Source organism: Nymphalis io, chromosome 20 (genome assembly GCF_905147045.1).
Source record: "Nymphalis io chromosome 20, ilAglIoxx1.1, whole genome shotgun sequence".
NCBI lineage: Eukaryota > Metazoa > Arthropoda > Insecta > Lepidoptera > Nymphalidae > Nymphalis > Nymphalis io.
In genome coordinates this window covers 5,194,781-5,209,479 of record NC_065907.1, presented here as the reverse complement: position 1 = coordinate 5,209,479, position 14,699 = coordinate 5,194,781, and the positions used below count along the sequence as shown (strand labels likewise).

General features: G+C 33.5%; 1 protein-coding gene across 1 annotated transcript; it reads right to left on the bottom strand.

Annotated features, from left to right (window-relative positions):
• Positions 1-7,262: 7,262 nt before the first annotated feature.
• LOC126776246 (glutamate [NMDA] receptor subunit 1) lies at positions 7,263-14,210 on the bottom strand. Its single transcript, XM_050498560.1, has 17 exons — positions 14,149-14,210; positions 13,479-13,638; positions 13,081-13,203; positions 12,718-12,989; positions 12,497-12,649; positions 12,216-12,389; positions 11,838-12,099; positions 11,653-11,754; positions 11,336-11,447; positions 10,871-11,038; positions 10,546-10,670; positions 10,225-10,459; positions 9,628-9,776; positions 9,333-9,490; positions 8,796-8,968; positions 8,467-8,720; positions 7,263-8,196 (listed from the first exon to the last, which is right to left on the bottom strand). The coding sequence occupies exons 2-17, from the start codon at positions 13,632-13,634 to the stop codon at positions 8,017-8,019; spliced, it is 2,796 nt and encodes a 931-aa protein (XP_050354517.1). The 5' UTR covers positions 13,635-13,638; positions 14,149-14,210; the 3' UTR covers positions 7,263-8,016.
• Between the last annotated feature and the right edge of the window lie 489 nt (positions 14,211-14,699).

Here is a 14,699-nt window from a genome sequence, read left to right as displayed (position 1 = left end):
ATTATAATTTTTTTATATATTTTAAAACTTAGTATTAGTAGTAAAGTATAATCTAAGAAATAGGTGAAAAAAAAGCAGCATTGCTTTAAGCAATAAATTATTATTAAAAATATGAATCTTGTGATTTACTTGATGCAAAGTTTTTTTTTTACGATAGTTATCTACGAATGAAAGATGTCATGATATGCAATGTAAACTTATTAATCCAGACAAAGTGTTCAAACATCTTTATATATATATTCAATAAAGATTCAGTTATGTATGATAACAGACATAGATAGAAGAAGAAAAATGATTGGTTGGAATAAGCATGTACGGGATGCACAGGAAAGCGAGGCTTAATTTTCAAACCTGGCTCCTATATAATAAGCTGAAAGCTGGCTATGTATATTCGAGGCTATGAATGATAGCCGTAAGATCTTTAAGTCTAAGCTGTCATAAGTGGTGTCAAAATAATCAAGATCAAATTCAAATGGAAATTATTGCAACGCATCGTGCTTCCAAAAAACCTTTTGAAGTTTTGGAACTTCACAAACAAACTAAAGTAAACTTTAAACAAAGTTAACTTTAGCAAAGTTTTCCTGTGTGTGTTGACGGTTGTTCAGATCCCTCTTCCATAGCCAATTTGTTTATGGAGCAATATCGCATGAGCTCTCCACTAGGTTCATCACAGTGTTCTCTTGATTCTAAAAACGATTACTATAAATCTGGCGACTTTATTACATTCCGTAACAGCCTGTGAATGTCCCACTGCTGGGCTAAAGGCCTCCTCTCCTCTTTTTGAGGAGAAGGTTTGGAGCTTATTCCACCACGCTGCTCCAATGCGGGTTGGTAAAATTCACATGTGGCAGAATTTCAGCCGAGATGGCCCTGTGGTAAGAACGCGTGAATCTTAACCGATGATCGTAGGTTCAAACCCGGGCAAGCACCACTGAATTTTCATGTGCTTAATTTGTGATTATAATTCATCTCGTGCTTTACGGTGAAGGAAAACATCGTGAGGAAACCTGCATGTGTCTAATTTATTACATTCACGTCCAAAGAAATATGAAAAGGGGTACGACGGTCTAAGCGTCGAGCACTTGAAGCATGCAGGTGTGCATTTGCCGTAAGTTTTGTCAATGTTGTTTTCGCTATGTTTGATCCATGCACACTTGCCCTCAGATCTTATAAAAACAATTTTCGTGCCAACTGTAAAAAATAAAACAGGTAATGTCTCGGACAAAAATAACTACCGCCCTATATCTCTGGCCACAGACATAGCAAAAGTACTGGACAGCTTAATTAATAATTACCTGGATTAGTACCTAGATATTGTAAATGACACTCAATTTGGTTTTAGACCAGGACTGTCAACAAAGGCTGCTATAATATGCCTAAAACATACGGTACGCCATTGTACGGATAGGTATACACCGGTTTATGCCTGCTTTCTCGACCTTTCTAAGGCCTTCGATTTAGTCTGTTATGATAAGTTATGGGAAAAGTTGGAGAGAGCTGGTGTACCTGGCAATATACTTAACATAATCAGCCTAATTGAGTTCGTTGGGGACAGGCATACTCAAAGGAATATATCCTTGAATGTGGTGTTAGGCAGGGTGGATTGAAATCTCCAAAGTTATTCAACATATACATAACAGACCTTATTGTGGAACTAGGCAACAAATACTTCGGTTGTTATATAGATGGCACCGCCATGAATAATTTCAGTTATGCAGATGATATGGTGTTACTAACGCCATTTGTTAGTGCCCTTAGAAAAATGTTAATTGTGTATGAAAAGTATGCTTTTGAACACGGCTTAATATAGAATGTAAAAAAAAGCCAATACATGATTTTTAAAGTTCCTGGGAAATGTACTGAAAACACACCCCCAATTAACCTGAAGGGGAATAATCTAAGTTGTGTAACAGAATTTAAATACTTAGGTCATTATATCAAAGACGACCTCAAAGATCATGTAGACATAGAACGCGAGCGAAGAGCATTGGCGATAAGATGTAATATGTTGACTAGAAGGTTTGCGCGATGTAGCGAACTTGCCAAAATTACGCTATTTAAGGCGTACTGCCAAACCTTCTACTCATGCAGTCTTTGGACATCTTACACTCGAAAATAGCTCAACGCTCTTCGTGTTCAATATAATAATGAGTTTAGGATACTATTGGGTCTGCCTCCATTCTATAATGCTTCAGAAATGTTTGCACAAAAACGGACAGATGATTTCTATGCGATCATGAGGAAAAGATCTGCATCCTTGATACGTAGAATCAGAGAGAGTTCCAACTCTATCCTAAGGAATATTGCAAATAATATGAACGGCTATATGATGAGGCGGATGATCTAGAATTATTTTTTTTTATAGAATAGGAAGGCAGACGAGCATGTGGGCCACCTGATGATAAGTGGTCACCAACGCCCATAGACATTGGCATTGTAAGAAATGTTAACCATCACTTACATCACCAATGTGCCATCAACTTTGGGAACTAAGATGTTATGTCCCTTGTGCCTGTAATTACACTGGCTCACTCACCTTTCAAACCGGAACACAACAATACCAAGTACTGCTGTTTTGCGGTAGAATATCTGATGAGTGAGTGTTACCTACCCAGACGAGCTTGCACAAAGCTCTACCACCAGTAAAGTCTATGTAATACTCTGATTCATGTGTCTCATACACGATCAATTTAATTTTTAATTTAATTTAATTTAATTTTATTTGATCTCAATATATATGTGTATTATTTGCTTTTTTTTATGTCATTAATTAGTTAATATTTTTGAGATTGTGATTGTGAGTGTGATTGTGATTCTAATTCTAATTATTAATATATGTTATGTAATGTTATTTTTAATAATCATGTACCAAAAGTATGGGCCTTGATGCCTGAAGAATAAAGATATTATTATAATGATTTCTATTTAACTTTTAAAGTTTCTCTTCTTTCGAAGGGCTTAAAACTAAAACGCGGGCTGCAGCCAAGAGTTAAGTAGTGTTGCTTATATTAAAAACGTTGATGATAAAGTGGATGATGACATAAACTTTCGGGTGATACGGCAGGTGTTAAGGGTTATGGCTTTTTGAAGTATGTGGAGGACATATATTGGCATTTGTAAGGTGTTCAGACTCTGTGTCAAGGATTTTGACACGATACCTGTGGATGATAGAACTATTGGGACTATGTGTACTGTTTGTGCTTTCCATTACGTTTTAATTTCTATGGCGAGATCTTGATATTTACTTTTTTTTATATTTACTTAACTTTTCAGATATCGTGGTTTGTATGTTATGTGAATTAGGAACGGCTATATCGATAAGATAAGCGATTCTATTGATTTTATCGTGAACGGTAATATCTGGTTTATTATAATAGATAGTTTTGTCAGTTATTATTGTTTCATCCCAGTAGATTTTGTGGTTTTTGTTGTCTAATACACTTTCCGGTTTATATTTGTAATACGGATTCATTTCTATTATAAGTTAATATTTTTATGCTAAATGTATGATTGCATGTATGGTGTATGATTGCAGCCACTTGATCATGTCGATGCTTATAATCGGTCTGTGCGACAGATTTGCAAGCTCCGTTATTATGTGCTGAATTGTTTCTAATAGGCTGCGTTACATAAGTCAATAGGTTGATTGTGATCCTTCATTATGTACTTCCTATAGTTTCGAGTTGCTATTATTTGGTCTTGAATGGCGAGCATAAAAACTTCGGTCTCAGGGAACAGTTGACCTCGTTTGAGCCATTTGTTCGACTTCTCTTTGTCGACGTGAGGTTGGTTCAAATAGGCTCGGTGCCTCCCATGCAGTCTTTTTTCAGCCCATTCCAACATTTGTTCTTGTGTACTTATAATATGTTCGTTTACTTGAGTGTTTTTGTCATGTGGGTTTAATGGTGTAAGCTTTTTGTCTATTTCTGTTGCATGTCTATGTAGAGGTGAGTGTTCGGATTTATCATGGGAGGTATTTCTAGATTTTGCTTATTATCTTTGCAATTAGATAATAAATTTCTATAAAAGATTTTATCATTGTTAACAAATATTTTGTTTTGTATTTTAAGGGCAGTACACGTCAAATATCTCTTTAAGTCTGCTAGCTGCTGCATTGAGTTTCTGTTTTAAGGTATCTAAGAAGTGTTCTATATGCGTGTTTGTATTTTTATATTGTGTGTGTGATTGATATTGTGTCTTTATGAGTTCTACTGCAGCTACTACTTTTCGATTTCTATTTCCTCTAATAAATTGTGTTAACCTGCCTATATTGGCTTGTAATTTCCTTATTTTATTTTCTAATGTTCTTTGCCAGCTAGGTTTTCTGAATGATTTGTTTTGATGGTCGTTTTGTGTTGTGCATTTCATTCTTGCCCCATTACATGTAGCTGCTGTCCATGCGGCCCAGTAAATTATTGTCTGTAGAGTGATAAAATCAGCATCAGTGTTTACAAATTTTGTCAGTATCATCGTATCTATGTATTTCGTTATTAATGAACTTTTTAGAAGTCCTTTGTTTAGGAATGTATGGTCTGCTAGTTGGTTCAGAATCACGAAAATGTACGAGCATGTACGAATGTGTTCTCTATTTCAGTGTTTACTTCTAAGGTAGTATTAAGCATTGATTGCGTGTTGTTGACGTGCTCCATATCGTGATCGTAGGTGATACTTTCTATGTTTTGTTTATCGATAGGGGTTGATGTAACGGAATCAGTGCATGTTGTTATATATATGTAGTGTAGTGTTTTGCATTTTCCTAGCTTGTGAATTTGTTCCTGAATTAGATTTGAATGCATTGTGTTGTGTAATATTACTTTGTTCTGTTGTTTGTAATTGTTCATTATCTGTATCTTCCTTTAGTGTATGTGTATAATGTAATTCATCTGCTACTTGTTGTTTAATCAGTGTTAATCTATCTTGTTTAATATATTTATTATTGCCCTTCGTTGATCCGCTAATCTTTGCTCTGTAATGTGTGTAAACTCTGGGTATAAGTTTATAAATTCTTCATACAAACGTTTTCTATAAGCGGTCTTATTAGTCTCTAATTGTGTTATTTTGAAATAAATCCTAATAATTGCGTCATGGCATCCATTTGTCCATTTCATACGTTTTCCTGTTAGTGTGTTAAGGGATGTTTTAAGATTTTGAAGTTTGTAGCGTTTTGTTGTATCTAAGTTTGGATTACTTGTAATTCTGATCTAACTTCATCGTAAATCTGATCTATGATTTCTTGTTATAATAATTTCTTTTGTATAATAGCTCTACGTTGGTCACCAATTCTCTGTCTGCTATTCAATGTCTGTATATATGTGGATATTTATCTATAAATTTTATATGTAATGAAGAAAGATATGAATTTGTGTCTGATTCTAAATTTGTAAGATATAGGTAGGTACGTAGGATGAACTTATTCATTTCCATACTCCATTTTTTACGTTTTTTTACGCCACTGGTGGTGGGCACAGGTACACTGACAAAAATTGTCTCTTGTGGAACATCCGCCTGTTGAGCACCGATTGATGATGAATTTGGTGAAGATGCATACAAAATTGGTGATAAAGAGGGTATTGATGGGAATAAAGATTTGGAGGATGAATTAGAAGTCTGCGTGGACTCTTCTTCTAACGATGGCACGTTCGCCTGTATATATTTTTTTGTTTTAGACCTAGTTTTCACTGTGATAAGGGTAAATTAAATTAGAGGTCCCCTTGTCTCTAAAGTTGGCACACTAACAAATAAGCTTAGTCATGGAGCCCTCGGCGTTCCCTTGTTTGCCCTTGGCTTGGGTTGTATCTCTCTTGGTCTGTTTTCTCATCTTAGGCCAATCCAGCATGAGTAGCTCTATTGGCATAGCCCTAAGAATCATTGAAGCGCACAAACCCCACCGCGTCGGCAACGTAAAGCTACGTCGGTGGGGTTATTATTATTATTATAACTGGTATAACTACTTAAGTTACGTCAGCGGCTTCATCCGCGTCTAAGGGAGGGCAGGTGTTAGTTGTATTATTGTTATTATTAGTCTTTAGTTTTTGTTTATTCAACTATATACTATTAACATGTTCATTAAAGATATCGAGATGATATCCTGCTTTCCTGCTTCCCCCTTCCTTTTTAAGTCACACAATTAAGTCACAAAGAAATTTGGCAACTCCTTTCTTTGTCGCACTACCAAAAAATGGACTTCCTTACCAGCTCACGTGTTCCCCTCCTCTTACAATCCGGGTTCCTTCAAACGAGGCGTGAAGAGGCATCTTGCGGGCCGGCAAGGCGGGGACGGCTAGTACAGAACATTCTTCCCGACTGTACTGGCCGTCGTCGCGTTTGGACTCTACTATCACTTACCATCAGGTGGAGTAGAGTCATTTGCCATCCCGAGGCATATAAAAAAAAAGATCATAGACAATTTTTAGTACTACATACCTAACATTAGGTTTAAAAAAAAAGTTACCAATGTTCTTCCTTAGGTTTCATACAAGATTTCATTAATATCGGTTTTGTGGTTAACAACATGTGTGTACCGTGAAAGCGTAACAGACAGACTTACTTTCGATATTATAATATTACTAAAGATTTCAGTATAAGAAAATCCTTAAATGAAAAAGTAATTAAATTAAACAAAACATTTACTCTCTTAAACGTTGTTTATTTGGTGTTATCTTATAACTTAAACATCTTTTTCATTTTTTTTTCTTATATGACGTTTATTAGTTAACAGTTATCCGATTAATATAAATGAAAATTATTGACATTTTGTTTAGGCTCGACACAAAGTAAGTTACAGTAATATAACAGCCTGTGAATGTCCCACAGCTGGGCTAAAGCCTCCTCTCCCTTTTTGAGGAGAAGGTATGGAGCTTATTCCACCACGCTGCTCCAATGCGGGTTGGTGGAATACACATGTGGCTAAATTTCAATGAAATCAGACACATGCAGATTTCCTCACGATGATTTCCTTTACCGTCAAGCACGAGATGAATTATAAACACAAAGTAAAAGTGTCTTTAAATGATCCAGAAATTTTATCCTTCAAAACTAACGTGCTCTGTATTTGTATGAAAATATGTACCTATACACTATTATTCTATATATCGTGGCCTATTATTATATAAAATAAATAAAGTATTTCTTAATAAAATATATTTTATAAATGTATATGAATGGTGTCAAATACAAGGTTCATTTTGTATGAACTTATAGTGTTAATTATAAATATTATATAATGTATTATTAGATTAGTGTAGGTATATTGAAAATTGTATCTTACTTTTTCGATTACATAATAAATTACAATAATACCTATAATTATATATTACTAGATTCCATACGCGGATTGTCCGTGTTAGGGGAAAGGTGCTATGTACATGGGTACCCTATGTGCTTTTCTGTATCCCTGACAAGGCATATATATTACACGAAAGAGTCACAAACTCACTTATGTATTTATAATATTAGTAAGGAGGATTATTGAAACAACTTTGTGTACCTAATTAACCCTTAAGAGAGGGGCCATGAAATACCAAAGATAATAAATTTTCTGTTTTTTGGGTGACAATATTGTCAAACGAAGCAAAAACAATTACTCATATACCACAATGAATTCCCAACAATTTAGTAATGTACTTAATGTCATAGGTACGAATAACCGGAATAGTTTATATCTTTAATGTACTAAGTAGGTACGTAAACAAGATTTAATAAGTTCATCGAATTAAAAAATCTATTAAACATGATAATCATTTGTAATTGTTTAATATACATACATTTACGATTTAGGTCACAGTATTTGGGTGGGGCTGAAAGATTATTATTGAATTATGAGTATTCTGATGAATAATGTTCTTTAGATTAACATTATTTAACTTTAAGTTAGCAATATGTAAGTACCTAAAGTGTAAAAACCATTCTTTCAATAGGCGATTATTTTTTAGTTTTTTCGTAGTTTCGACAGTGGAAGCGTGATATAAGATTTGACTCTAAGTGTTAATACATTTCACTTATTATACGTTATAAAGTTTAAACTACAAGATGAGAGACGTCGGGCGTGTATGCGGGCATGTAGCGCGGTATGCGCGGCTCGTCGCGTCGTCGCACGCCTCTATCAACCGCCAAGCTGATGCTTCCCGTCTCCTTCACTCCATTCGACTTAGCTCGACGCTGTGACGGCAAAATAGACGCCCGCAATGACTTTCGCTTCTGTAACACAGTTTTATTTAAAAAACGGCACATTCTATTATTATCACAAAAACGCATTTCTACTTACAACCACGATGAAAATCCGGTTGGGGCAATTATCAAATTAAGCATCTAAACGAAAGATAAATGTTTTTATTGATAAGAATATTGGTCGTTAACAATACTTGTAAGAGAATCGTTACCAAGAAAGGGAAGTGCGGGTTACATTTTTGTTTCAATTTGTCGTTTGATGTCGATGTGGTCCACGGCATGTATCTTTGCTCGGTTTACCTCAACGGCGCCGCGCCACCTGTCAGCTGCGTGGCGCGCGATCTCCATCCTCTTCTGCTTTCTGATCTGGTGACGTTTGTACACCACCTCAATCACGATGAGGACTATTCCTCCGATAATGCCCGCTAAGACCAATATGAATACGCCTGCCATGTTTTTTAAGCCTAAAGTGTTCGGTGTTTTTTCGTTTTCCTCACAGTTAAGCATGTTATTGCGAAGTATCCACTGGTTGTCCAAAGATTCCATTATTCCACCTGTGAAAGAATTAGTCGCGTTACTAAAATTTGCTAATTTCCTGAAATATATTTGTTATTACTATATTTCATTACTTTCATGAAAGTCTAATATAGCAAGGGTAACTAAATCGGCCCATGGAGATCCTTTCTGCAAGCCTACGCCGTATCCAGATCGTCCAAAAAGTTCACCGGCTGTTACTAGTTCGCAATCCTGAGCAGCTTCGAATTCCAATCTTGAGGAGTCCCAGATAAACGCCATTAGTTTCCTTTAAAGAAATGATGATGTGCATGTAGTTTTCTGTTTTATAAATATGAAAAACTGTTTACTAAGAATATAATAACATTTACATAAAAAAATAACTTTTTCTATGGTAAGTTTATTGTAATATCTTTGACCAGATTCGACTGTGTATGAATAAGGCTTATGACGGATACCTCTATAGTAATAAATACATATATATTGAATTAATAGATAAACAAGACTAAAGACTTATAGTAATAAAGTATGTCCGGAATATTTTAACTACTAAGTAATTTACACTAAAGTAACTTTGGCGCTTCATATGATAAGATCCTCATATGTCTTAACGAAAGTTGACACATTTGAGGCCACAAATCTTTTCTATTTACCCATTTTTAACGTCTTGTATAGCTTGTTCTGCATTGTCATAATTATTCGCTTCCATCGTGCGGTACATGTTCGATAATTCGACTTGTCTGCGAAAATACATATCCACAGCAGATCCCTTCACTGTTGCACAGGTTAAATTTTCCATTGTGTTACGAAGCTTAAATGTAATTTAACAATCGTTGATTTTACTTCTACTAGGATTATATTGAAAAATTAAAAAAGTAAGTTCGCGTAAACATTCGCGCTAATATTTATAAGAAAAAAAACAATAATAAATAATTAGAAAATAATCACCCTGGCATCATTTATTCCAGTTAGCTTTGTTTTAGGTCTTTCGAGTACAAGGAAAGCTGCTAAGTTAGCAGTATACGAAGCGACGATAATCATCGCAAAACCTGCCCAAACCATTCCGAGGACACGAGCAGAGAAACTTCTCGGAGTACCTTTAATTATTAAATTGTTAATGACTAAATACGACCTTTGGTTTATATAAGTATCCTGAAATATATAATATCAGATATTACATTATTAAGTGTAGTTTTTTTTTGATAATTTTTTGCCAGTTAAATTTAACTGAAAATATAAATTATTTTAAATAGCCGTAACAATCGTAACTAATGATATAATTGCAATAGTGAGTTTGTTTGTTACGCTTTCATGTCTTCATTCTCAACTGATCCTCGTAAATTTGGCATACTACACGATATCAGGTGTACAGAAAAGGAAAAGGGTACCTAACAGCTGTACCCCCAAACGAGGGTGAAGCCGCAGTGGGAATAGTTTCTAAATTAATAGATAGCACAATATTCATAAAACAAACTTTCATTTTTAAGAATATTATTAAATGTCTATTTATAATGTTAGTTTTCTTGTTATAGAAAATAATGTTACCTTCTCCAATCCCGCTATTAAGTAATACGCCCCACGCAAACCAAATGGCACTGGATAAATTCAATGCATCTTCTTCAGTACCGTCGATGTTCGCTAGCTTAAATCTCCCAAAAGGAGAAAATCTATCCAAAAGATATAGTACTAAAGCAACCACGTGCACTGAAACCATTACTAATATCCATAGTGTGTTTGAAAATGGTTGCAAAAACGATACGAGTGTCGATGATCGTGAAGGCTGTAAAAAAATATAGCATATTTTTACGTATCTACTTTAATAATGATAGCATAATGAAAAAAATAATATTTAAAATTGTGTTCTACCTTTTTCTCCAATATAGTAATACCTTGATATTTAAACGGCTTACTAAATTCTATAAATTCGGCTCGTTCTGGATTAATTGTTAATGGAGCTACAATCATGTCGGCTCTTTCGTAAACTAATTCACCTATAAAAAAGACACATACCAAAAATACCTAAAAAATTTAAATCTCAGAATAACAATCTCATATAAATTAAATCCATAAATAACTCTTAATTAGATACTTTATTAAAAACCTTATTTAAATTTATAAGTATTTTTATTGTTTTTTTTTTAATAATTAAAGTGAGTGAGAAATATAATGATACAAATTGTTGGAAACATACCTATTAGACCCGTCCATTCTTTTTTAGCCCCTGGTTGCGAGAAATTGCGGATTATATAATTTCCGAACTGACCGTCAGGAGATAGAGCTAACGAGTAAGTAAAATTGATCGCTTTCGATAAGTAACGTAAAAGGTCCATACAAAAGCCCTTGCAGCAATAAAGTTGATCTAGAAAATGATGAAATCACGTAACCGTTAAGACAATATAACATCGAATTACGTAATTGAAAGTAAAAGTAAATAAAAAGCTATAATTTTGTTCTAAATTTTCTAAAATATAAATTATAAAATAGCTGATGTAGTTCTACAAAACGATGATATCTATTTGTGAACTTTGATTGCGCTTACTTCTTAGGCAAAGTAAAGATATAGTTATTAAATATGTTAATCTGTTGTAATAAAATATATATCCGATATTCATTTAATTAATTTAATTTATAAAATTAAATTATCGGATAGATTAACCTGCTTCATCGCTAGCGTTGTAATGTGGACACAGTACTTCCTCCACTGTACATTCAAGTTCATCGTCAACACGCCGAGCATAAACAAAAGGTTTTTCCTCAATTGTTAAAACCTTAAACAAAAATGAAATATTACACAAGGAAACAATTTTTTTTATATAAAAAAGGTAGGCGGTCGGTAAAGTTGGCCACCTGGTGGTAAGAAGCCACCACCGTCCATAGACATTGAAGCTGTAAGAAATATTAAGCATTCATTCAATCGCTAATGCGCCATCATCCTTAGAAATAATAAGTTTAATAAATTATTGGATTAATTACTTTGAGATGTGTTGGAATCATAAAACCTTCTGGTTTTGATGAACTTCGACCCATCCAAATAATTTCGCTTTCTTTAAGTTCTAAGCGCATTTTTTGTGTTTCCTGTAACAAAAAGAAGGTAAATCTATCGCTTAAAATATATTTCTGTATGTGATGATTAAAGCAGTGTTACGTATAAAACCTACTTTGGAATAAAAATATTTTCCAACGGCCACATGTTCTCCCTGAGCTCTGACATTCACCATATCATACTCCGCGTGTACTCTGTCACCGTGATCGTCAAAGGCGACGTGTCCCGTAGCTCCATTCTCTAAACTCTGTTTCCTGATGTAATCGAATAGAAGCTGTCCGGTTTTCCAGATAGAGCCAGAGTTGTCACAATCAGATGGAGGAGCGTGAATTTCTTCTGATGTATTCATGTCGCGTATCGCTGATGCGAGGACATAACTGAAAAACGTTTGTTTAACATTAACGCTCTTTTTATTCCTTCTTTTGCTTCTTATATTATTGTACAAAGATGCAACGAAATTATAATCATATTTATATATAAATTACAGTCATACATTGAATCCTGAATATGAGCATGTTCGTTGGTAGCATTGACTAGTCTCAGACCGAGCAAACCCTCGGGTGCGTTAGCTGCGTCCAGGGCTTGTTCCGTCACCATCCAGACGTAACCTGTTGTCGTCATATTCAAGTAGGTAGCATCACGAAAGATTATTTCTGCATCGGTCTTACTAAAATTTATATAAATTATTGGTAGTTTAATAACATAGGCTTAAAAACTATTTTGTAAACACAAATAATTTAAAAAAAGAACTATTAAACTAATAATTAAACGTACCTAGCATACATAAGAAATACTCTTGCTTGCGCACTCTTCACTTCTATCAGCTTATCACTGAAAGAATCGAGTCCAGGTTCAAATTCAATAACTTGTTCCACGACTACTTTTCTGTCTACATCTTCATCAATACTTTGAGAAGTTGTTTGGAATCTAAAAGGAAGTATTATAATAAGAACGTATACAATGTAATCATCTAATATTCTTTGAAAATATAATACCTTCCCAAAATGGCTCTCCCATCGGTATCGGAGCTGTGTATCACAATAACTTTCATATAATTAAAGTGCTTAAGAACGTCGACCCATACATCCGCTTGATGAGAGTACGGTGGCACTGTCCGCAAAAACGATACGTGAATGTTCTTATCAGAAAATGCAGAATCTCTGGATGATATACCGATTACCGGAATGTGATAGAAGCCACTTGTATAGGAAACGGCAGCTGGTGACAAGTCACCAGTTAACGGGTGAGACACGACAACTGCATACACCTATTAATAATATTTGTATTTTTCAATTCAATAAGATGACTAATAGTTAAAAAGTTATAAAATTTGTACTTGTTATTCTCTGAATACTTACTCGATGTGCTATGAGGTCTTTGCATACATTCAGTGCTGTTTTTATCGGATTTGGATCCATAAGAATAGAGTAGTCATGATAAGTTACTCCCCGGGGTACATATTTGTCTTTGAAATTAAGATTCTGGAAATCCAGACATGTTTATCTTTTTATTGTTTTATAATAATAAGTTATACCTAATGCATATTGTTGAAATTAAATATCTCAGATATAATGTAATTCTAAATGAGCGAAAAAACTATCCTCAAAGGTATTTTTAATCAAGGTGAATCAATTCTATCTACAAAATTGTAAATATTATTTTTTTGAAATAGTTTAGGTTATTTAAAATGTTAATTGTATGAAAAATAATTAAGCTACTTTTTTTTAATAATTATATTAAAGGGTTATTTTAGTACCGAGATGGTATCCTTGAAGAATGTGACAGATTCATTGCTAGAGAGCACACCTCCGACATTATAATAAGTAGGATTCGAGAAACGTCGACGATCTATTTGACCAGCAACTTGGTTAAGACAGCAGGTCACCGCTACGATGAGATGTATGGGAATCATATTTCTGTGAATAATAATTTAATTTACTTACCACGATTTTTAAAGCAAAATTAAACAACTTACGAGTTTCATTTTTTGTAATACTTTATTTATTTATTTTATTTTTATTTATTTATTTTAAGGACCACTAGTAGCTACTACATGTTTTAATGACAAATGTAAAACAATTTAGTGAAAATAGCTAACATGTGAAGCTTTTTAAAGTAGCCACAACAATTACAATATTTGTTTTAAAAATACATTAACACATAATTATAGCAACATGAGTAGAAAGATTAAAAAAAAAAAAAAGTCCAAATTGGTACAAATTAAAGATCATAAAAAAATAAACATACTTACAAAACATACTATTAAATATTACATATTTTCAATTTTTTGTGGTTTTAAATATATAAGTTGTTATATATACATAGCAAATAAGTTATAACCACGTTAACTGTGGCTTTTTATCCTTATTAGTAGTAAGATAAAACTTTAAATTGTTTTCCATATTCTTTAAAAAAAAATTACTTACCATGTATCATCCACTTCTGGTTACATAACTTTATAGTTCACACACATTTTATGGTACTTATTTCACTCAGCAAATAAGAAAACATTATTACGTAACATCTGTCGGAAACTGTGAAGCAACGACAGATGGAGCTTCATCCCTAGTTGCCAAGGAAACGGCGCAGCCGTATAGAGTACCAATCAATTTTCTAGATACAAAGGTATCATTCTATAAGAGTATGTAATCACTACTTGTTTTTCACTTCTAATATTATTAGTAGAATTAAATTATCAAACTCGTAATAATACTTCTTTGATATGTAAGAAATAATTATCATTTTATGTATTAAATACAGTTCATAGGAACACAATTAATTTTCCATAATTAAAAATATCTAAATGATAGCACCTTTGAGTACGTTTTTAGACTATTTAAATAAAATAATAGATTTTTACAAAATCAATTTATTTGTAAGCAATAAACATTTGTTATAAAAAAATATAAAAACAAGAATAAAATCAAAATATATGCAAAGAAGTGCAAAGATGAATGGAGCTCATAATATTTTATTG

Excerpts from the sequence above, each read along its gene's own strand:
- LOC126776246 (XM_050498560.1), bottom strand. The coding sequence starts at position 13,634 with ATGATTCCCATACATCTCATCGTAGCGGTGACCTGCTGTCTTAACCAA. Across the intron at positions 11,448-11,652 it reads TGATTCCAACACATCTCAAA|GTTTTAACAATTGAGGAAAA; the intron begins GTAATTAATCCA and ends TTTTTGTTTAAG. Across the intron at positions 8,969-9,332 it reads ATACAAGACGTTAAAAATGG|GAAACTAATGGCGTTTATCT; the intron begins GTAAATAGAAAA and ends ATTTCTTTAAAG.